Source organism: Eulemur rufifrons, chromosome 1 (genome assembly GCF_041146395.1).
Source record: "Eulemur rufifrons isolate Redbay chromosome 1, OSU_ERuf_1, whole genome shotgun sequence".
NCBI classification, from domain to species: Eukaryota; Metazoa; Chordata; class Mammalia; order Primates; family Lemuridae; genus Eulemur; species Eulemur rufifrons.
In genome coordinates this window covers 65,514,480-65,538,211 of record NC_090983.1, presented here as the reverse complement: position 1 = coordinate 65,538,211, position 23,732 = coordinate 65,514,480, and the positions used below count along the sequence as shown (strand labels likewise).

Sequence of the window (23,732 nt, the reverse complement as noted above, 5' to 3'; positions counted from 1 at the left end):
GCAGAAACAGCCTCAGCACGGCCAGCAGCCATTTCATCAAAAAAGCAAGACTGATTCACCAAAAGCCTTGAATGGTTTATTAGTTTCCTAAAGCTGTTGAAATGAGTGGCCACAAACTTAGTGGATTAAAACAACACATACTTACTCTTATAGTTCTGGAGGTCAGAAGTCTAAAACTAAGGTGTCAGGGGCCAGTGCTCCTTCAGAAGGCCCCAGGAGGGGAGAACCCGTTTCCTTGCCTTCTTGAGCTTCTTGAGCTTCTTGAAGCCACCTGGATAACTCAGCTCGTGGCCCCGTCCTCCACCTTCAGAGTGCATCACTGCAACCCTGGTGTCTGTCGTCCTTCTCCTCCTCCCTCTGACCCAGATTTCCCCTGTCACTCTTACAAGGACTGTTGCCATTAGATCACGTGTGTATCAGATGTGGACCTTGATAATTCAGGGTCATCACCTCGTTTCAAGATTCACAATCAGATCTGCAATTCCCTCTTGCCATTTAGGGTCACAGGTTCCTGGGACTAGGACGTGGACGTCTTTGGGGCCCGTTACTCAGCTCACCACAGAGGCTATGGGCTGGGGGACGGGAGGACGGTTTTGTCTTGCTCCCCTGTTGCTGCTCTCGCTCAGGGTGAACACTGGCTCCGCGCCGGAGCTCCAATGCTTCCGACTCCCTGAGAGCCAGCATTACTGCCCCCGTTCCTGTGACCCAGCCTGCTCTGTGACCAGCAGATTCCCTGTAACAGAAAACAATAATGCTGCCAGTAGAAAATTATTTGGACAGTACTTATTAAAAATTTTTATTGAAAAAGGTATATATTGCCTGTTTTCCTTCCTTGTGAAAGATGGATTCACCATCTTCTGGTGATTTTATGCAGAAACTGCACTTTGTGTGATCTGCCGTGTCCTTTGTTGATGAGGCTGGCATATTTGGGTCATGCTGGAATTCATTAGAATTCTGAGTACCTAGTAATCCTGAACAATGTTGCTGAAATGCACTGAATTTTTTTTAAACTCTTCTCCAAGTGAAAGTGTGAATCGCATATGAATTATGCTTGAAAACGGTTTTCATTATATTTTCTCTCCTTGTGCAGCATGAGATAATAATGGTTAAAAAACAACACACATTCTACTTTGATACGTGGAGTATAATAAGCACCTATTGCTGTGAGAACTCATTAAATCACCTTGCCACTTCTGACAGGTGGTCCAGTGCTTGCTGGGAATGGAAAAGGAACATGAGATAGAAGTTAATGGCACCGACACGTTGTGGGGAGAAACAGGTAATTATGGTTCCTCCGCTTGCAGTCTGGGGCAGCTTGCTGGATGGATGTCTGAGCTCCCGTTTTGGCCTAATTGTCTTGAGAATGACTTGTGATGCATGTAGTCCTCTTTTTATTTTATCATGAGGCATGTGAAGTTTAGAGCTTTTTAAACCTTCCAAATGAGTAGTAAAACTTCGCTAGAAGCATAAATTTGAATCGTTTTGAATTAGACAAGCAGTTACCATACAGCTGATGAGTGTCAAATGAAAATACCTAAATAAGGTGGTACTTTCTGGTTTGCCAAGTCTTCACACATCCTAGCTGACCCAGCCTTCCTGTGACTTGTGCAAAGTGAGCTGGGCAGGAACTTCCATCCCCATTTTCACGAGAATTAAAGGTGGCTCAGCACAGAAGGCTGTGGCCTGCCCTGCCTTGTAGAACAGGGTAGAACTCAGGCCTCATGGAGCCTACTTAAAATACTAAATGCAAGCTGTCAACTCTGTTTCCTTTGGTCTCTATGGTGGGAAGGAAGCCTGAGTTGAGAACATCTTAGTGTGAAGACTTGAGTTGGTACTTGTGAGACTAACATAGATAATGCTGCTTTGAAATTTTCCATTTGACTGGATTAGTATCAGACATCTAAGAGGTTAAATTGAGTTGTTTTTTAATAACTATAAGCAAGAGTGTTTAATATGCATTTGCAGGTTATGTTCAGTGTGTGTATATAATGTATATGATTTCTATTTCTCTTGTACAGATTTGTTTCCAAATGCTTCTAAGTACTTTGCTAACAAAATAAATGGTGGTGTGGAGAGAGTATTAGCTAGTTCACACTTAGGAAAAGCTGTAGAGATGCTCCTGGCAGGAGTGCAGGCCTGCCCTTCAGAACCCCGTGGCCCCCTCCAGGGCTGTCACCGTTTGCCCGTTACTCAGTGTGGGGCTGAAGCGGGAGCTGGGCACAGCCCTGGGTTGCAGAGAAAGCTCGGGACTCCAGACAGGGTTGGGTTATGTGTAAGGCTAAACGTGTAGATTTAAATATTGCCACTAATTCTTTATGGAGTCCTTTCCCCACCTTTGTAAATAGTACGGGCTGCTCTATGATTTGGTGAAGGAAAAGTTTCTGCCAAATTCCACGTAATGAGTGGGCAGCAGAACAGTCGAGTAAATAAGAACATGACCTGCTGACAGCCAGAACCTAAATCTCTGCTCTTTCATTGCCTAGTTCAGGCACTTTGGACAAGTTACTTTGCCTCCTTGCCAAATGAGGTGAATAATATCTGCCTTCTAGGATTGTGGAACACACTAAATGAGGTAAAGCAATTTTACCCAAAGATCCCTGATGATAAGAATCTCTTGGGACACTTGTGCCTAGAAATTCTGATTCACTAGGCTGAGGGAGAGCCCAGGACTCTGTTTTCTTAACAAGCATCCCAGGTCTTTTCAGGTGACCAATAGCTTCTGGAAAAATGGAGAACTCATGTGCAAAGCTGTCTACAATGCCTGACACAGGGTGACACACAGAGACGCCCATGGTGACGATGGGGCTTAGGGATAGTAGTAGTAACACCACACACTCAGCTCAAATGGGAATTTCTAAGTTTTAATATTCAAGATGATTTTTTTTCTGGCAGAAAATTCCAGAGAAGGGCTGACTTTGAAGGCTCTGTGTAAGCAGTTTTTTCTCTCCATGACCAGTTCTGAATTTCAGCATCTCCCCACTTGAGAATGTGCCAGTCAGTTGATGGCTAAAGAGACACATGAGAAACTATGGAATTCCCACTGTCCTTCCTTTTTTTAAAATACCCATTTATTATCTCACAGTTTCCATAGGTCAGAATTCCGGGAAGTTTGGCAGGTTCTCTGCTGCCCGGTCGTAGCAGGCTGTGATCTGGGTATTGACCAGGGCTGTGTTCTCATCAGAGACTCCACTGGGGAAAGATCTACTTCCAGGCTCTGTCAGGTTGTTGACAGTTCATCCATCTCCTTGTAGTTGTCCTACCAGTATTAGCAAAAAGGTAAATAATAGTTCAGCCCCTCCCTTCCAAAGTCTCATGCGTAACCTTCGGACCACTTTGCAGCCTGGGAAGCCATTCACACCCTTCCTCACCAGGCCTTAGAGTGGAATTTGTCAGCCAAGAGTCTATTTGAGATACTTAAAAACTTAAATCAAGAAGAGGCAAGCTGAGCACTATTTTGCAGGTGTATAGAGCCACTGTGGCTCTCTGTGGACTGTGTGTCAACAGAACCAACCTTGCCTTCTCTGCCTTTTTCTGTCTGGTCCCTTTCTCCTGTGTTCCTTAAAAAATAACCACTATTATTGACTACCCCAAGCCCCACTACTCTCCAGGTCTGTGTTTGTCAAAGGAATACCTTGAAATCTTGTAGGGGAAGTTTTAGATGAGAGAATATCTGCAAATGTGGGGATTTACACTAACGTATATCATGTTGTCCTGACTGTGAGGTCTGTGTTGGGGTTTGGCCATGGAGGGTCTGTGTTCGCCAGCCCCGAGTGCAGAACAACGGCAGACGGGGCAAGCAGGTGGACTGCTGGAGCCGCACTCCTCGTGAACTGAGGGCCTTGATCATGATCCCGTGAGCAAATGGGTCAGCTCACAGCCCTACTTCTCACCCAGCCTCGACTTCAAACGGCAAACCCTGGCAGTTCCCCAGCCTGTGTGGCTACACTCCATGGGCGTTGTTTCTCATTGCTGTAGGAAGCCTCAGAAGTGAAAGAGGTTGTTTTGCTTCCTGCTCTTACTTGAGCCTCGTTCCTGGGTGCAGTCAGTGGTGCTTTGTGTCCAGAATGCCCTAGAATGTACCTTATCTGTCCTTAGCCATAGCACAAGGATAGGATCCCGAGAGTGTGACTCCTCTAGGTTGTGGGAAGTTGGCAGAACACCTGGAAGCTTTGTATGGTAATGCAGTTCGTTATTTCTCTTTGAACCCGTGTATACATTTAGACGGATCTGTTCAGTATAGATTTAGTTGTAAACAGCTTGGCTTTAAAATGCCAGCTAATGCGGTTACAGGAAGAGTCTTGTTCTGTTGTTGACGCACCTGCCTGTCCTTGGAGGCTGCTGTCTGCCATGCAGCGATGCCCGCTGTTGGGAGCACAGCTGCTGCCGTCTCTCCTCTCGCTCTCAGCCGCAGTTCTAGGGAGGGGTGCTGAGTCAGTGCACAAAGTCCTCCACTTTCTTGCTAGGAGAGTCCCTTGGAGTCTCAGTGTGTCTATTTCATATTGCAAATGCGCAAGTGTGGTTGTCTTGCCTGTCGCTGATTGGAAAGAAGCAGCCTGTTCTCAGAAGGGGTGATCAGCCAGGGAACAGCAGGTCAGTGGGAGGCCCCTCAGGCCACCCTCAGGCCCCCAAGCATCTCCTTGCTGGTGACCCCGAGTCATCAGCGTCATCACGAAAGTGTTCCAACTTAGGTTTGAAGAGACAGGAAGTGTGTAATAGATTTTTAAGACATTCACCAAAAATGGAAACAGTGTTTAGTTTTGGGGTTTATTGCAATAAATCCACAACTTTTAGAAAACTTCCAGACTACTTCTACTGATTCGGGAGAGCAGAAGGCTTAGCTTATGTAAGTTTCCCTTTTCACCACAATCTGGGGCCATTTGCTTTTGTCCGATGTTATAGACAAACCCTTCAAAATCATCTCTGCTGTTCCAGTGAGTCTTGAGCTCCCCATACCCCTGCTGTGAAAGGCTCCGATGGAGAATAAGAAGTGGTATGACAAGTGCCTGCGTCTAACACCGCCACCATCCAGGCTGCAAAGGCTCTTGGCTCTGTGACATTCACAGACTTGGTCAGACGGTGTCGGTCCCATCGTTTCTGGGCAGCCTGGAACATGGCAAAAACCTCCCAGAAGCTTGTGTCGTCTCTGTTTCAGGCATTCCACAGCCATGACAAGTCCATGCTGCCTCCCACGAAGCCCCGGCTAAACTGAGTTACTGTTTCCACATCAGTGTTTGATGTGAATCAGCCTGAACCAAAATGACCAGAGACGCTTAACCGGTGACCTCATGCGGTTGTGAGTTGTCAGCAGGACTGTGTTTCCAAACTCCAGGCCACTCAGGTGTGAGCCTGCCCTCTGCGTTTCTGGTTAAAACTTCTCACTCTGAGTAGAAGGGAACAGAGGCCCTTCTATCCCAGCGTTCGCCATTTGTGCAGATCTGCCTGTCTGGTACGCAAAGCTGTCCCCGCCGATGGCCTTGGCTCACTCTGCAGTTTCCTTCCTAGGACTCATGTCGATGTCTCTCATTGTGAGTGTTGCTTGTCTGAGGAGAGGCTGTCCCTTGGGCATACCTGTGTGCACAGCACCTGTCCGGTAGAACTCACCTGTGTGCACAGCGCCTGTCCGGTAGGACTCACCTGTGTGCACAGCGCCTGTCCCGTAGGACTCACCTGTGTGCACAGCGCCTGTCCAGTAGGACTCACCTGTGTGCACAGCGCCTGTCCAGTAGGACTCACCTGTGTGCACACTGCCTGCCCAGTAGGACTCACCTGTGTGCACAGCACCTGTCCAGTAGGACTCACCTGTGTGTACAGTGCCTGTCCGGTAGAACTCACCTGTGTGCACAGCGCCTGTCCGGTAGAACTCACCTGTGTGCACAGCGCCTGTCCGGTAGGACTCACCTGTGTGCACAGCGCCTGTCCAGTAGGACTCACCTGTGTGCACAGCGCCTGTCCAGTAGGACTCACCTGTGTGCACAGCGCCTGTCCGGTAGGACTCACCTGTGTGCACAGCGCCTGTCCGGTAGGACTCACCTGTGTGCACAGCGCCTGTCCGGTAGGACTCACCTGTGTGCACAGCGCCTGTCCGGTAGGACTCACCTGTGTGCACAGCGCCTGTCCGGTAGGACTCACCTGTGTGCACAGCGCCTGTCCGGTAGGACTCACCTGTGTGCACAGCGCCTGTCCGGTAGGACTCACCTGTGTGCACAGCGCCTGTCCGGTAGGACTCACCTGTGTGCACAGCGCCTGTCCGGTAGAACTCACCTGTGTGCACAGCGCCTGTCCGGTAGGACTCACCTGTGTGCACAGCGCCTGTCCGGTAGGACTCACCTGTGTGCACAGCGCCTGTCCGGTAGGACTCACCTGTGTGCACAGCGCCTGTCCGGTAGGACTCACCTGTGTGCACACTTCCTGTCCAGTAGGACTCACCTGTGTGCACAGCGCCTGTCCAGTAGAACTCACCTGTGTGCACAGCGCCTGTCCAGTAGGACTCACCTGTGTGCACAGCGCCTGTCCAGTAGGACTCACCTGTGTGCACAGCGCCTGCCCAGTAGGACTCACCTGTGTGCACAGCGCCTGCCCAGTAGGACTCACCTGTGTGCACAGCGCCTGTCCGGTAGGACTCACCTGTGTGCACAGCGCCTGTCCGGTAGGACTCACCTGTGTGCACAGCGCCTGTCCGGTAGGACTCACCTGTGTGCACAGCGCCTGTCCGGTAGGACTCACCTGTGTGCACAGCGCCTGTCCGGTAGGACTCACCTGTGTGCACAGCGCCTGTCCGGTAGGACTCACCTGTGTGCACAGCGCCTGTCCGGTAGGACTCACCTGTGTGCACAGCGCCTGTCCGGTAGGACTCACCTGTGTGCACAGCGCCTGTCCGGTAGGACTCACCTGTGTGCACAGCGCCTGTCCGGTAGGACTCACCTGTGTGCACAGCGCCTGTCCGGTAGGACTCACCTGTGTGCACAGCGCCTGTCCGGTAGGACTCACCTGTGTGCACACTTCCTGTCCAGTAGAACTCACCTGTGTGCACAGCGCCTGTCCAGTAGAACTCACCTGTGTGCACAGCGCCTGTCCAGTAGGACTCACCTGTGTGCACAGCGCCTGTCCAGTAGGACTCACCTGTGTGCACAGCGCCTGCCCAGTAGGACTCACCTGTGTGCACAGCGCCTGCCCAGTAGGACTCACCTGTGTGCACAGCGCCTGCCCAGTAGGACTCACCTGTGTGCACAGCGCCTGCCCAGTAGGACTCACCTGTGTGCACAGCGCCTGCCCAGTAGGACTCACCTGTGTGCACAGCGCCTGTCCAGTAGGACTCACCTGTGTGCACAGCGCCTGTCCAGTAGGACTCACCTGTGTGCACAGCGCCTGTCCAGTAGGACTCACCTGTGTGCACAGCGCCTGTCCAGTAGGACTCACCTGTGTGCACAGCGCCTGTCCAGTAGGACTCACCTGTGTGCACAGCGCCTGCCCAGTAGGACTCACCTGTGTGCACAGCGCCTGCCCAGTAGGACTCACCTGTGTGCACTGCGCCTGTCCAGTAGGACTCACCTGTGTGCACAGCGCCTGTCCAGTAGGACTCACCTGTGTGCACAGCGCCTGTCCAGTAGGACTCACCTGTGTGCACAGCGCCTGCCCAGTAGGACTCACCTGTGTGCACAGCGCCTGTCCAGTAGGACTCACCTGTGTGCACACTGCCTGCCCAGTAGAATTCACCTGTGTGCACAGCGCCTGTCCAGTAGGACTCACCTGTGTGCACACTGCCTGCCCAGTAGAATTCACCTGTGTGCACAGCGCCTGCCCGGTAGAACTCTCTGTGATGACGGAAATGTTCTCTCTGCTGTGCAGCATGGTAGCCACTGGCCACATGCGGCTGTTGAGTACTTAAAATGAAACTTCTACAGCTGAGGAGCTGCATTTTAAAATCTTATTTTATCCTAATTTATTTATATTTAAATGTGATCTAGTGGCCATGGGATTGGACAGTGCAGGTGTAGTCTGGTGCTTGTCACATAGGTATTGACCAAGTGAACAAATGGATTTAAAGAAAATAAAGCAATACAATTTTTAGGACAGGTGATGTTCACTTTGCAGAATAATTTGGGAGAAATACACATCGAAGAGGGAGGAATAAGGAGGTCACTAGTGGGACCCGGAATCCTGATTTCTTTGTATCCTAGCCAGGTCACGTCCTGCTGGACTCCAGGGCCCTGCAATACTTGTGCGGAGGGTGTGGGCGGCTGGGTGTTGGATCTTTGGGAACACAGCTATTAGCAGCTAAGCATGGTGTGGGCAGAGCCCATCTTTGTGTCGGTGACACTCCCTCTCTGCACCCGGGATGTGCCCTCACGCTGGTTGCTGGCAGTGGCCCTCAGGGGTCCTGCCTGCTCGGTGGCTGGTCCGCCAGACCCCTGGCCCTGGGCTTCGCACAGGCAGGACGCCAACTGCTCCCTGGGGGTGCCCTTCCCTCAGGCCTGAAAGGGGGTGCCCCTCCAGAGTTAGTTGAAAGTCTGACTGAAACACTTCATCTTGCGGGTTCTTTTATGTGAAGTTCGTGCTATTTTAATTGGTAAATACGTTCCAAAGGAGTTTAGTCATGTAAATAATTGTTTCTTATTGTCAAATCTGTTAAAAACACTGTTTGCCTCTGTTCCTAAGAAGGGCTGAGTTTTCTCCACCGTGCGTTGAGTAGGTTATTCAGCCGCATAGCACACCTGCCTTTTTGGAGCACGTTGAAGCAGCTGAGCTCAGCGTGTGCTAATCGTAGCTCACCATTGGCTGACTCTGGACAGAACTGTGGACAGAGCATGGCTACCTCTGGAACTTGAGTCTCGGGCATTGTCCTGGCAGCTGGGGTGGGTGTTTCCGGGCCAGACTGGGGGAGGAGGTTGTGGCACCTGTTTCCATATTGGGCTGTGAAACTGGGTAACGAGTTGTATGTATTACTAGATAATTTCAAAGTTTCCCCCTTGTCTCCGTGGGACTGCTGCACTTTCCCACCCTGGGGCTCCTTCAGCTCCCGTCACAGTAGACCCAGGCCGTGGACAGCGGGCTTTCCACATCCAAGGCCGCCCTGGAACACGGGGGACAGGATGCCTTATTGCCGGCTTAACAATGACCTTTCATGCATTTGAACTTTACCTTAGGGTTTTTGGAGAGGGGAAGGGCTTGGTAGGATTATAAAGTAAATTTAAAATGTACTGGGTTGAGTTTGGCATTCATATACACGGTCATGCAGCACGTAATGATGTTTCAGTCAATATGGGACCACATGTACAATGGTGGTCCCATAAGCCTGGGAGCAACAGGCCACATATGGCCAAGTGTGCGGTAGGCTGTGCCGTCTGGGTTTGTGCACGCACACGCTGATCACACAACAACGAAATCACCTAATGACACATTGCTCAGGACGTATTCCTGTCGTTAAGCAATGCATGACTGTAGAGGTACATCTCAGGGCAGAATTTCAGATGGGAGACTGGGAGGAAAGGATTTGTGCATTGCTTGTTGGGGGCATATGGAGAATATGTGTTGAACACACATGGACTTTCCTAAATGCATCCTGTAGGGAAAACCTAAGTGACTTGCAGCGCCCAGAAGTTGGTTAAGTGTTGAGTAGATGTTATATGCTGCCAGGGTTGTGGTAAGTTGATCATTAGTAACTATTATTATAATCTATTATCTATGCTATATGTTTGGTCGATAGAGTATTTAAATAAATGTTTAAGTAATGGAATCATATGGTTATTTGGCAGTTTAGTTACTTAAGGAAGATGAAGTCATAGGTCAAGAGTAGGAAAGAAAAATTTTGGTCACACATGTAAAGTCCTATTGGTGGCAGTTGCATATTTTATTTTTTAAAAGAGCTCCTTGGCAATTTGGTTCATGTTTAATCCTTAACCCACCCACAGAGATTGTTTTTACAATGGAATTGGTAGCACAGTTAGGAGTGTTTTGGTTCCCCTGATTTGATTTCTTCCTGATTTTAACCTCTGATAGATAACTCCTTGGACATGGGGTGATGTCTGGGGAGGGTGGGGAAGCAGGGCCTTTACGTGATGCTTGGTTGCAGCCTGTTGCCCCCAGCACAGCCCTTGGGAGATCCTGGCCCTCCTGGGAGAGTTTTGCCAAACGAGAACAAGCAAGGTGTTACAAACAACAACTGAGTTGTTAAATTCAGAAAGTACAGTCAGGCTCCTGAGAAATGCGTCATTAGGTGATTTCGCTGTGTGAACATGAGCATGGTGATTTCGCTGTGTGAACATTAGCATGCACTTACACAAACCTGGATGGGGCAGCCGCTGGACACCTGGGCTATGTGTGTAGCCTGTTGCTCTTAGGCTAAGACCTGTACAGCATGTTCCTGCACTGAATACCGTGGGCCGTTGTAACACAGTGGTAAGTATTTGTGTATCTAAACATGTCTAAACATAGAAAAAGTGCCGTAAAAATACTGTATTATAATCTTACGGGACTGAAATGTCGTCATTACACAATGGCACGTGACTTCTCATTCACAAGGTCGCTGAGCAGCCAGCTCCTCCCAGCAGGGGCTTTGGTCAATCCTGGGGTGTGTATGTTGCACTTTATCCTTTAAATTGTTAAGGATTAGGTTAAGTAACTACCCAGTCTTTGTAGAGATAAAGAATTTATAGCTCTTGGAAAGTATTTTCTTCTATCTGATGGAAACCCTCTCCTCAGAGACAGAAGGAAATGCCTGAGGAAGCAAGGCACTGAGATTCAGCTTCTGCAGATCTTAGCCCTGTTCCTGCAGGGTGCCTCCTGGCTTCTGGCAGCAGGGTGAAGGGGTGACTTTCAGTCAGGGGACTTGGGGGCCAGCTGCTCTGAGAGCCTCAGTTTGACAGCCCAGCTCCAGATGGCAGCAAAGCAAAACACAGGCCCAGGTCAGCCTCTGGATGCAGCAACTTCAAATGACAGTTGTCAGAAAGTAGGAGGGGCAGAGTATCACTCCCAGAGCGTAAAAGAGATCATAAAATCCCAGTTACATTTTTCCTTTGAGATAAAATAGTTGAGTAATTCCCCCAGTCCAGGTACACTCTCTCCTGTTCTTTTCCTTGGCAGTTGAGTGGGGTGTGTCCGTGGAGCCACCAGCTGAAGGTCAGACGTGACTCTTTGTTACATCTAGTGGTTTTCACCTTGGCCACAATTAGATGACATTTATGAGAACCCCGCTGCTTACTAATGCCAGTGCTTTCATTTTTTCATCTCCTACTCGTTTCTATAAAAGATGGGAGAAGCCAGTGCAGTAGGAAATAGATGGCACAAATGAAGCAGGTGTACAGGCAGAGCTGGGCCCTCTGCTTAGCTGGCGGGAAATGTGTTCTGCAGGCGAGGTCTGCTGTGCCCAAGTGCCCCATTTGGCTTGGAGAATGAATGGTTGAGGTCACTAGTGGGTCATGCATGAAAGGCAGTTGTCTGTAAGGGGGGAGCTATCTTTGTGTGCACCTACCTGTTCCTTCTCTCTAAGTCTCCAAATTGGGTCTGGAAACAAATGAGGGTGGAATATGATCCATTGTTAGGACCGTCAAGCAGAGCCATCCCGTACCTGCGTAGCACGTTCCCGTGTATTTGAGTGACAGATCTGCTGTAAAATTTTATAAACAGTCCTGTTTGTGGAATGACTATTCCCCGGCAAGTTGACGGTCAAGGTTTTATGAATCAAATTTTTGCCCAAAGAACCTTAACATGTAAAAGATTTTTGCCAACGATCTATTTTATGGGACAAAGAACTATATCTCACTGATACTTCCAATGGTTCAGGTTGTCGAGTATCAGTCAGGCTTTTCCTAAAATGAACGTCTGCCATTTACAAATCTTGAGGTGAAATTATTCAGATTATCAGAAAATTTGTGCTTTCCTGGGAATTTAATTCACAAATGCCATCTTGTTAAGGATCTTGCAAGTAAAACAAATTGTGTCCAGTTTGAGTCCTGAAAAGTGGCATATGTTTGTGTTGATTTTAAAGCTTCTATTTCATACCAAGTCTTTGTTTCTTTTTCGTCTTTGTGTTTCATTGGCCAGAAGACGGGACACTGCCCCACCAGCAGGGCGCGCTCTTCTCCTGCCCTGAGCCCCACCCCGCTTTGTTTCTGGTCTGGCGTTGACCCTCCTTAGGGCCTGGCGTCAGCACAGGGCTCAGCCCTTTCAGCAGAATAGTTGGAATTCCTGAGCATAGTTTTGCTGTGATTTTGTTTGCTTAAGCATATAGTTGACTGCTCTTCAGTCGCTTGTTTCCTTATATGGTGTCTGTAAGTCCTTGTGGCTGCTGAAACTTGAGATACCCCCTAGCCTCAGGAGTTTGCAGCGATGAGCCCCAAAATATTCAATCTGAGTAGAAACGGGAAAACGCAGATCCTGTCGTCCATCCACATGTTTCCAGGAATTTGCTTGTAGAATGTGATCTGCTTTCAGCCCGAGCAAAGGCTGCCGGTGCTCACGGGTCCCCGTCCCCTGGAAGGGTAGTTGATCCCCCACAGCAAGTGGGCGGTAGAGGTGGAGGAGGACGGGTCCAGCCCAGTCGCCAGGCCCAGGGTGGCGCTCTCGTCCGTTGTCAGCTGCTCCAACTTCTGGCTTCTCCTACGCCTCCGTAAAACACACAGCCCCTATTTTTAGTGCGGGACTGACATTTCTGATGTGCTGCTGTTGCAAAAATTCAGTAGCGGATGCAACAGAAATCCTGATTTCAAGGCCCCATTTGTAATGGGGACGAAACTTGTTTACCAAATAAACGAATGGATTGCTGTGGTGGGTTGGCCGCTTCAGATCTCGTCAAATGGGAGAGTCCTGTGTGTGTTCTTCCCTGCGGAGTCCTGCGTAGACACTGGCCCCGTCTCTGGAGCACACATGCCTGTGCGCGAGTACACGTGTGTCTTTGTGTTGATTTATTCCTCCTAGTCAGTCACAGCCAGAGGAGGAGGAAGCGAAGGAGCTCCCCGCTTGGAGGGAAGTTGCAGGTGGCTCAGCACCCAGATCTTCCAGCTCACGAACCACTTCAGGGCCACTGACAGATACTGCATATTGCAGGGGAGGAAAAAATCATTTTCTCCCTCCCAGCATCTCCAAAACAGAGATGAAAGGTGTGAGGAAGGCTGGGTACAGGGAAAGCAGTCAACAAGCACGAGGGGTGTGAGATGGATTCTCCATTGAGGAGTCTCTAGGATTTAGTCATCCTTCTCTTCCTGGGACAGAAAGGAAGACACCCTTCCAAATGGAGATTTCCTTTATGATATAAATTTCTTACACAAGGGTAACTTCTGTTTTCAGAGATTCTTCTGTGTCTGCAGTTTCTCAAAATAATCCTATGCCAACAAGGCATATTTTGCGGTGGTATATTCTAGTCTCCTACAGTCATATTTGGGGGTGGCATATTCTGGTCTCCTGCAATATAAAGTGTCTTGAGCCTGTGTTGGTGGGAAACACATACAGTATCATCACGGCAGGAACAGACAGTGACGGGGATCCCAGGACAGCAGGGACGGAGACTGGCTTGCTTAGTCTCTCCTAGTACGTGCAGGATCACCTTGGCCACTGATTTTCAAACACTTTGGGTCTGGGAGCCCCCACCGCTACCTCAGTGCATCAGTATATAAAACTGATACAAGTACCATTCTGTTAATGCACGTTTCTAAGTTTGAAATGTTCAGTAGGGACAGTGGGCCCATTTGCGTGATACAAAATATGGATGGTAGTTGCAGTCCCGATCAGCTGTAGCATCCACTTCCCTTCGGTGTTTTGTTCCGGTTGCGCTATCTTGACAAAGTCCACATCTATCCAGATCCGTGATGCAGATGGCAACTGTTGTTAACATTGCTCTTCTAGTCAGAAAAGAAATTCTTTGACTAGAAAGATGACAGGAGAAGCATTATCATGAAGACTGCCCAATGACAAGTTGCGCTGGTCCCCCTTGTTAATGCGCTGGGCCTCTGGGTGTCAGAATTTAGTAACAGCAAATGTGCTGTGGGGAGTATTGTGTTTATTACAAATTGTTAAATAGTTAAGGTGCATTTAAAGAGTGAAATTAGAATAACATTTGCTGAACCTTTGCAGTCTTTGTAAATCTAATCTGGCTTGACTTCTTAGCTTACAAATGAGGAAACTGAAGCCCAGAGACCTTGTGGGTTTGCCAGGGTCACACATAGCAACCAAGACTAGAGCTGTGTCTTCAGGTCACTTGTCGCGTGTTGTCCTGGACCCCTGGGTCCCAGGGCTGAGGAGTCCCTCACTTTCTGAGAGCCTGTGTGTGGGGTCTCTGCCAGAATGACTCACTGAGCACACGCTTTGGTGCCAACTGACCTCTCATGAGGGCCGTGGCTGGGTTTACCAGATACCTCCTTGGAGCTACAAGGGACCATGTCCCACTGCGTGCAGAGTCTGTCCTGCCACAGAGAGCTGAAGAGAACCTGCCATCAGAATTGGCCGTGCCTCGTGGAAAAATGCTGCTGCTTTGCCAGAGCGTCTCGGCAGCTCCCTGCTCCTGCTGCCCACAGTACGGCCTGGGAAGCCGGCAGTCAGTTCCTGATCTGTGTCTCCTCTCGTCCGCCACCTGTGCCTTTAGTGCTGTCTGCTGTGACCATAGATCACGACAGAGCCCTTGATAAACATACCTTTCTGGAGAAATATGGTGACCTCTTTCTTGCCAAGAAACAGGCTGCCCAGGTGGCGAGCAGTACCGAGTGGGACGTTCAGAGTTGGCCAGGCTGACGGACCTCCCCTGGCCTCCCTGGGCTGCCGCGCAGACCCTCCCAAGGGCTGGTCTGTGATGAGGCCCCCGAAGAGGGGCCGGTCCCCTCACTGCTGAGGTCCACACCCACGAGGACCCAACGCGAAGTGAGAGCTGACTCACCCTCCTGGAAGGCTGGAGAGGAGGGGTGCGTTCCCCACTGTGTCCTAGGTCTGACCTTGACATCCTTAGGTCCCCAAGGATAGGACAGCCTGCTGCCCTGGCTCCCTCTGTGAGTCCCGCCTCCTCCCTCACTGGTGGAAGATCCTCCCCTTGGAAGCAGAGCTCAAGGCACCCATCCTGCAGAGGTGGATACCTCCATGACGTGAAGAGGTGACATCACCAGCCATGCCACACTGTGACCCTGAGGACAGTCCACAGAGACTTTGTTTCTTCGAGGAACTGCCGTTTGTCTCAGATCAGGCCCAGGTTTCAGGTTTGCATCCTCCTGGGTGTGGCGCTGGGGGGGTGGGGGGGAGTGGTTAAGCCAGGGCCATGCTGATTAGAAACCAGGGTTGGTGTGGCCAGAGGAGGTCATGGATCAGGCACTTCCCTGGGCTTTACTGTGGGTGCCAGAGGGGGCATCTGCCAGCTGTCCTGAGAGGTCTCCAAGAGGGCAGGCAGACCTAGGCGTGCATGTGCAAGGCAGCATTCCTGAGCCTTTGGCTCCCGTGGAGTCCTGGGCGGCTCTGAGGTTCTGGGACACTGAGCCAGGTCCACGCTTTGTAATAGGAGGCCCATAAGTGAGCCTCTTAGCAGTTTTCAAACTATGTATGAACCAGGTCACCTGTGTACATTCTTTGGTATTTTGTTTCTTTGAATCAACATTAAGTTTGTGAGACTGACCCGCTCTGTTGTATTTGGCTGCATGGTGTTTATGTTCGTTGACGTGTAGCTTTCTGTTGTGTGACTGCACCGTGATCTCTTGACGCATTCTACTGCTCATGGCCACTGAGGCTGCTGTGACCAGTGCTGCCCCAGTTTCTGGTGCACCCAAGGGTGCCTGCAGGGTGCGGGTCTGCAGATGGGGTGGCCGGGTCTCAGGACACGTGTGTCTGCCACTCACTAGTGTCAGCCTGTTTTCTGGAGCAGCCGCCCGACTTCCCTCTCCCGGCAGTGCACGAGCATCCCGTCCTCCCACATCCATCTCAGTTGCCTGGATTACTAATGAGGTGCGGCACTTTTCTTAAGTTCGTTGGCATTTGGACTTCACCTGTCGAAGGGCCTATTCCTGTGTTCCCCGTTGGCAGAGAGGCCCGTTTACTGACCCGCAGGGACACTTCTCTATTTTGGAAGCTGGAAATGTGCAGGTTCGAGGCTGTATTTAAACCGTCATCCCGGGCAGGCACCAGGGGTAGAGCCACACATCACACTCAACCACCCCATTCGTCCTCTGTGTCGTCCCACCTGGGAGTCTCCATCCCACGCCGCTCAGCCCCTTCCTGTCCTGTTGTCGCACAGAGGAGCTTGTCGGGGATTGTCTCTGCCACTACTGCTGTCCTTTCTCTAGGCAGTGATTCACAGGACGTAGCAGAAGCACCTCTGCACCCATGTTTTTTACTGCCCCCGCACCCAGTTGAGAATCGGGCAGCAGGGAGGCCACAGACATGAGGGTGTCACAAGCACCCTGAGACTTGCTGTTCTGTTTCCCTTCCTGCCATCTTTGCTTTACCCTTAGCTAACTCCCCGCAGCACCCCCACGACGGGCAGCTTGCTGCCTCTGGGATCACGCCAGTTTGTTTTACCCACGCGAGGCTTCTATGGTTGGGTCCTCTTTGTTTTCATCTAGAGTTCCTAACTGAATCCTGACGGGTTAAAGAGATTCTAAGCTCCAGAAAGGCAGGGATGATGCGATATGCTTTTCACTGCCTCAGTAATTACTCTTGAATGAAATGTTACGACTTTAGGGTAAGAAGCCAGACTGGACAATAATACTACTCTCTGTGTGTGTTCCACTACATTCTGGTTATCTCTTGCTGTGAAAAATGAAAAGAAAACGTAGTCACTTCTGAATCTACAATTCGGGCCAGGCGTGGTGGGGATGGCTCACCTCTGCTCACATGGCTGCAGCTGGCGTAGCTTGACTCAGGCTGGCGACCCACTTCCAGGATGGCTCGTGCGCGTGGTTGGCTGCCCGGTGCTGGCTGTCTGCTGGGAGCTCAGCTGGGACTGTCAGCCACACCCCAGGTCTCCCTGTGGGCGTCACCACAGGGCTGCTTGGGCTTCCTCACAGTATGGCATCTGCATTCCAAGAAAATGCAAATAGCCCATCGCTTAGGACCTGGGCCCAGATGGTCCAGACACTGGCACAGAATCGTTCTGCTGTGTTCTATTGGTCGGAGCTATCACAGCGCACCTAGGCTCAAAGGGGCGGGATGCATAGATCCTTACCTCCCAGTGGGAGAAGTGTCAAAGAATTTGTGTTCATCTTTAATCCACCACATGCTAACGATTCCCCTCCCCGTGATTTTCCTTTAGCCCTGACCGCCGCTGCGGGAAGAGGGAAGCTGGAGGTCTGTGAGCTGCTGCTGGGCCGCGGAGCTGCTGTGTCCCGGACGAACAGGAGAGGGGTTCCACCTTTGTTTTGTGCAGCTCGCCAGGGACATTGGCAGGTACCCAGTGGGCCCTGAGTGCCTCAGAAGCAGTGAGCGGGGACTGAGTTCACCATTGCCCGTCTCCCGAGACCACGTGTGGCTCCCCGAGCCGTCTCTCTTTTTACCCATTCGTGGCTTCTGCTTGTGCTGTCAGGACTCCTTGACAGACGTTTGCCTGCATGAGGCTGGGGAGCAAGGCCAGAGCCAGGTCAGAGACACGCGCAGGGAAGCGTGGAGCGGGCAGCCCATCACGGCAATAGGAGCTTTGCTCTGACATACGCATGCTTATTGCTGTTTGGTGACCCATTTGTCCCACACACTCTTTGGAAAAGGAGACGTCGTCCCTCTGGGTCAGCGCTGTGACTCAGGCCGGTTTTCTTCTGCTGTGAATGAAGCACTGTTGTCTTTAATTCAAGGGAGCAGGGGATCCCTGTTCCTTAGTGTGTAAACAGTGAGCACGTCCCTGCCCCACACCTAGCACCAGGTTACACACAGCTACAAACACAAAGGGTCTTCTGCCCGTTATAGGAATAATTTTCTAGACCAGAGCTTGTATCATGGAATCGTGTCTCTGCGACTCCTACGAGCTGCGTTGGTGGAGCTGTGTGCACTACCCCCAGGATTTTGGCTTTGCTGCTGCCTGTTCCGAGAGCTTGGTTTGCACCTTCTGTTCCCTGTCACCTCACCGCTTTGACCTGAGGCCCTGGCTCGTCCTCTCTCCTGGTCTCGGTGTTTCTCGTGTTGCAGGGAAGTTTGGGAAGCATTTGTCAGTGCATAAAGGGCACAAAGGCAGTGGGAACGGGGAGGTGATGCGACAGTGTGCCCGGGAGAGACTGGGCTCACCGGTAGATAGAGCGGTTCCCACTGGGCTGGTGGTCGTATGAGACCCTTGTCTGGTTTTTGTGTTTTCTCCCAACCTTACCACCACATGCAGTTTAAAGATGCATCCAGGAGACTGAGAATCTCCTTCGGGAGCCTTTGCTAGAAGTTGCCCTCTGCGAGGGGCAAGCTACACACCAGCCCTGGGTAGGGAAGCGCACTGCTTGGGGGTGTGGTGGGTGAGCCGCCCCCTGCGCCCTCGCCCTGCCCTGCCGCAGGGGCTTCCTTAGCCTCAGCGTCAGCTTGGGACCCGCAAGGCCACTGCTCAGCTGAGTTGGGCTTAGTTACCGCACGTCTCCCATGTGGCCATCTGGTCTCGACTCCATCGCAGTTTGCCTCCCGCCTCCTCTGAACAACGGTTTCCACGTGGGGTGTTTCGTAGGTATAGTAATGAATCGGGCATGCTAAAAAGGCCGTATATTTGAGAAAAGATTCTGTTTAAAAGAACACAGTGGAAAGATTTTACAGGCACCATGGATCACACAACTTAGAGGGATTTTTTAAAAGACAGTCATCTGACTACTGTTGAAGGTCAAGAAACCCGTCTGGGTTTAGAGCATGTGGTTGAAATGCAGCAGGGAGATTGTAATTCCGAGTGTCTCTTTCAGATTGTCAGGTTGCTGTTGGAACGCGGCTGTGACGTGAACCTAAGTGACAAGCAGGGCCGGACGCCCCTCATGGTGGCTGCTTGTGAAGGGCACCTGAGCACCGTGGAATTCCTCCTTTCGAAAGGTAGCTGCGTGTCGCCTGCATCGGTTTCTGCCGGGTGGACCAGGGGAGGGCTTTGGCACACCCGCGCTGTGCTTTCTGATTGAATCCGGAGTCTTAGGCCGTGGAAATGTTCTCCCAGCCACACCAGCGGAGAGGACAGGCGGCGCAGCCCACACGCCGGGACTCGGCCTCAGCGTGCTGGCGCCTGGCTGACCTGCCACCCGGAGAGTTTGCCTCCGGGCTTCGTCGTCCTGCAAGGTTCACGTTCTATGAATGGGCTTTTCTTTCAGGCGCCGCCCTTTCTTCTCTGGACAAAGAGGGCCTGTCAGCACTGAGCTGGGCGTGTCTGAAAGGTCACAGGGCAGTGGTCCAGTACCTGGTTGAAGAAGGAGCTGTGATAGACCAGACAGACAAGAACGGCCGCACCCCCTTGGACCTGGCCGCCTTTTATGGAGATGCCGAGACCGTGAGTGCTCACTCCCCGCAGCCCGAGGCTGTGCCTGCGTGTGGTGTATGTGGCGGGGGATCTTTCATTTTTCTCTAATTCAGTGACATGCACTCTACTCCAGGACTGTAGTAAAGATGTTAATAGACTCTTAAAGGCTTAAAAATATCTGCTCACAAACTCCATATACAACGGACACATATGTGAATGTGTACACACATGCATCTGTGGTTTTCTCATAGTAATCCATATAAATAAAATTCCTGCATAGATCATTTAGAAACCACTTTTCTATGTGAGAAATTGCCGATCGAATGATTAGCTGGTTGGTTTGTGTTTATTTTTTGTTTTATTATTTATTTTTTTAGAGCTGGGGTCTTGCTTGTTGTCCAGGCTGGGGTGCAGTCGTAGCCCACTGTAGCTTCCAACTCCTGGGCTCAAGTGACACTCCCACCGCGGCCTCCCTAGTAGCAGGGACTACAGGCTCGAACCGCACACATGGCTTTATTTTTAATTGACAAATAATTGCATATATTTATGGGGTACAGTGTATACACTGTGGAGTGATCAAATCAGGCAAATCAACATATCCATCACTCAAATATTTATCGCTTCTTTGTGGTGAGAACATTTAAAATCCTCTCTTTGAGCTATTTTGAAGTAAACAACAAAACATCATTGACTGTAGTTGTGACACTGTGCAGTAAACACCAGAGCTTGCTCCTGCTAACTCAAACTTTGTACCCCTTGACCACCCTTCCCCTGCCCCTCCGGCCTCTGGTAATCGCCATTCTCCTCTGTGCTTCTAAGATCCCACATATAAGTGAGATCGTGCCGTCTTTGTCTGTCTGTGCCTGGCATATTTAGCAGTGTCCCCCAGCTTCATCCAGGTGGCCACAAATGAAAGAGTTTCCTGCTTTGTAAAGGCTGAGAAATATTCCATTGCATGGATATACCACATTTCGCTTATCCATTCCTCAGCTACTGTGAATGATGCTGCTGAGAACGTGGTGTGCAAGCACCTCTTTGAGACCTCCCTTCCGTTCTTCTGGATATATACCCAGGAGTGGAGTTCCTGGATCTTATGGTAGTTCTATTTTTAATTTTTTGAGGAACCACCGTACTGTTTTCCACAGCAACTGCATTTTCCATTCCCACCAATAGTGTACAAGGGCCCCAATGTATCCACATCCTCACCAACACTTATTTTCTCAGTCATTTTTAATAGTAGCCCTCCTAGTAGGCGTGAATTGGTGTGTGGTAGCTTTGATTTGCACGTCCCTAGTGATTAGCGACGTCGCACAATGTGCCCCCACCCCCAGCATCCCCCGCGCTCACCGCTGACAGCAGAATCGCTTTAGCAGAGAAGGTTTGGCTGTGGGTTGTAGCTCTTCATCTCTGCTTTGTGTCAACTTCGTTTCCATTCTAGGGATGGCTGGAGGCACCTAAAATGGGAACGAGGCTAAGAGGGCCAGCCTGCAGAGAGGGGTGGGTGGCCGTGCTCCTGCCGCCAGCTGCTTCTCAGGCCTCTGCTCCCCCCGCCCCCCGCAGGTGCTGTTTCTGGTCGAGAAGGGAGCCGTGATTGAGCACGTGGACCACAGTGGGATGCGTCCCCTGGACAGAGCCATTGGTTGTCGAAACACATCTGTCGTGGTTACGCTACTCAGAAAAGGAGCCAAACTAGGTTAGTGACCCCACCTCAGGTCAGCAGAGGGGAGGAGGTTAGCCTCAGATCTTAGAGAACCTTGGAGAGCACAAAGGCTGCCCTGCTCCCAGGTAAGAAATCAGATGTCAGGTGTTTGGAGATGTCACTTTCTCATTTAATCACGGTATCCGGAATGTTTTCATAGCTCACGATATGGCCAGTGTGGGGAGAAAGCAGAGGCTGGTGTTGCAGGAGGGTCTGGCATTGTGTTAGGGACGGCCAGGAGCCACGCCACAGAGTGTGCGATTAGGCTAATGGCGGGGCCGAGCGTTGCCGAGCTGCAGGCTCACTGGGTGACGCTGACGTGCAGCCCAGGCCGGGAACCACGTTCTAGAGCAATCGGCCAGCCGGGCGGGAGAACGGCCGCCCCAGCACAGCTTCTGGGGAGAGGTTGTGTGATTTCACAGAGATAAAACGGGGGTCCCTGGAGGATAGTGGGGTGCTGGGTAGGGAGAGCCCCTTCTGTGTGGCTGGTGGCAACATGACACCGCATTCACATGCCTGAAGGAACGAGTGATGGAGTGTCACTGTTACGGTTCCACGTGCAGGACCTTTGGCCAAGAGCGTTTGCGGGCAGGGGCTGCGGTGAAGGTACTAACGGTAGTAGCAGGAACCGTCCTGCATTTCACGTTGGACCTAGTCCTCACCGCAGCCCTGTGAGGAGGTAGCGATAATACCATCACTTTCCAGATGGGAAAACCAAGGCACAGGGGAGCTCACTAGCTTCCCCAAGGTCACAGTGAGTGGCCCAGTCGCCGTGGGAACCTAGCAGTCTGCGTCCTGAGTCTGTGCTCTGAGCCACTCCTCCCTGCGGCGTCCCAAGAGCTCAGAGCGGGCTGGGCGGCCCTGGCGGAGGCTGGGGGAGAGACGCTGGCCGTGGGCAGGAGCGGGGCCCGCGCCGAGGCAGCCGGAGTGGACCGTGATGGAGACTGCGCAGGGACTCAGTGCGGGAATTTACGCCGTCCCGGTGGGCGCTGCAGGGCATTAGGGAGAGTACACAGAGGCCCGGTTTCATCAGTTTGCCCCAGATCACCCTCGAAAGGGAGGGGTGGGTCATGGCTGCTGTGGTGCCTCAGTTTCTCGTCACTGTTTTCAGTAGAATAACAAGCACAGATTTGTGCCAGGCACCGTTCCCTTCCTGAGTGCCCAGGTCAGTGTAAAGCAGATGAGAAGCGAAACCAGTTGGCCAGTGTCTTGCTTCCTCGGACACAGTGTTGTCTGGCAGCCTGGGACACACAGCAGAGGTCCCCGCGGCGGGCTCCTGCGGTTCATGACGAGCAGCTGTGTCGGGGCCACAGCAGAATTGAGCTCCTTTTCCCTCCGGGACCTCTGCAGTGCCTCTGAATGCGTGTTTGTTTTACAGGAAATGCTGCTTGGGCGATGGCCACTTCCAAACCTGATATTTTGATTATACTTTTACAGAAATTAATGGAGGAAGGAAACGTGATGTACAAAGTAAGTGGTGTCACCCTTTTCTGCGCTTTTGTGACTGACTCTGAGCAGCCTCCTGGCTTGGTGTACGATGGCCATAGCTGTGCTGCTGCGCTGCGTACGCGTAACTTAGTCGTAACAGAAGTTCCAAGTCTCGCTGGCCTGGCCTCATGCCGCAGCTTAGTGTCCTAACGGCGGAATCCTGAAGGTGGAAACACTTCTCTTTGCGCCTGAGAACCATTATTTCTGGACTAGGCCTTAAGGCTGTAGCTGTGACTGACCGCCTGGATTCGTGGGGTGAAGGAGAGTCGCCTCTAGGTCATTTGACACGTCACACAGTAGGTTCCTTAGCCTTTCACGTGCCCTCAGCGTGGAGAGCACCGTGCAGTGACACAGTCAGGAGACGTGGAAAAGGGACACCCAGGAAACACGGAAGAAAAGACTCATTCAGTCTTCCAAGCTTTTACTATCTGATTTTTAATATCCGTAAACTTTGGGAATTTAAAACTGTTTTAGAGATATTTTTACTGAATATAGCCAAGTAATATATAATATTCAGGAGACTGAATTTTTTTCCCATTGGAAGTGGAAATATGATATATAGCTTAACAAACTTGATTAAACTTTTCAAAATAAGACATCTGTTTAGATCAGAAGTCAGCAGACTTTTTCTGTGAAGGGCCACATAGTAGATGTTTTAAGCGTGGCAGACTGTCTGGGCTCTGTCACAGCTGTGCAGCTTTGCTGCGGTGGTACACACGCAGCCACAGGTGATACATGTGAATGAGCATGGTGACATCCCAATAAAACTTTATTTGTAAACACAGGTGGCCGGCCAGATCTGGCCTGCAAGCTGGAGTTTTGCCGACCCCTGATTAGGTAGATGTGGACCGTTTACATGGATCACTATTCTTTTCAGATATATGATTAGACAGAATTAAAAGATTATGGGGGGAAAAAACTAGATTATGACTATTTTAATCCTTTTTACTATTAGGCAGCTGTACTTGCTATTGTAGGTTTTTTCCTTTTCATTTTTTTTTTAACAGTAACAAATAAATAGGTAATATAGCATAACCCAGCAGGGTTCCTGGCTTGGAATCAGTTTGAAATTGAGTTGAGAAGTGTGCATTGTTGTGGCTTTGAAGTGCTTTTAATACAGATTTTGGTGGGCAATTATGTCAGAAATACCAAGCCATTTTCAGCAGGCTGCATACCTGCTGTGCAGCA

General features: G+C 50.8%; 1 protein-coding gene across 4 annotated transcripts in view; it reads left to right on the top strand.

The window, feature by feature from the left end:
• Positions 1-23,732, top strand: part of TANC1 (tetratricopeptide repeat, ankyrin repeat and coiled-coil containing 1) — a 222,291-nt gene that overhangs the window by 193,630 nt on the left and 4,929 nt on the right. For all 4 annotated transcript variants that reach the window (XM_069497146.1, XM_069497197.1, XM_069497105.1 and 1 more), the window contains 6 exons: positions 1,201-1,279; positions 17,216-17,349; positions 18,819-18,942; positions 19,212-19,387; positions 20,918-21,050; positions 22,435-22,526. In XM_069497146.1, coding sequence (XP_069353247.1) covers positions 1,201-1,279; positions 17,216-17,349; positions 18,819-18,942; positions 19,212-19,387; positions 20,918-21,050; positions 22,435-22,526 — 738 coding nt within the window. The remainder of the gene's footprint in view (positions 1-1,200; positions 1,280-17,215; positions 17,350-18,818; positions 18,943-19,211; positions 19,388-20,917; positions 21,051-22,434; positions 22,527-23,732) is intronic.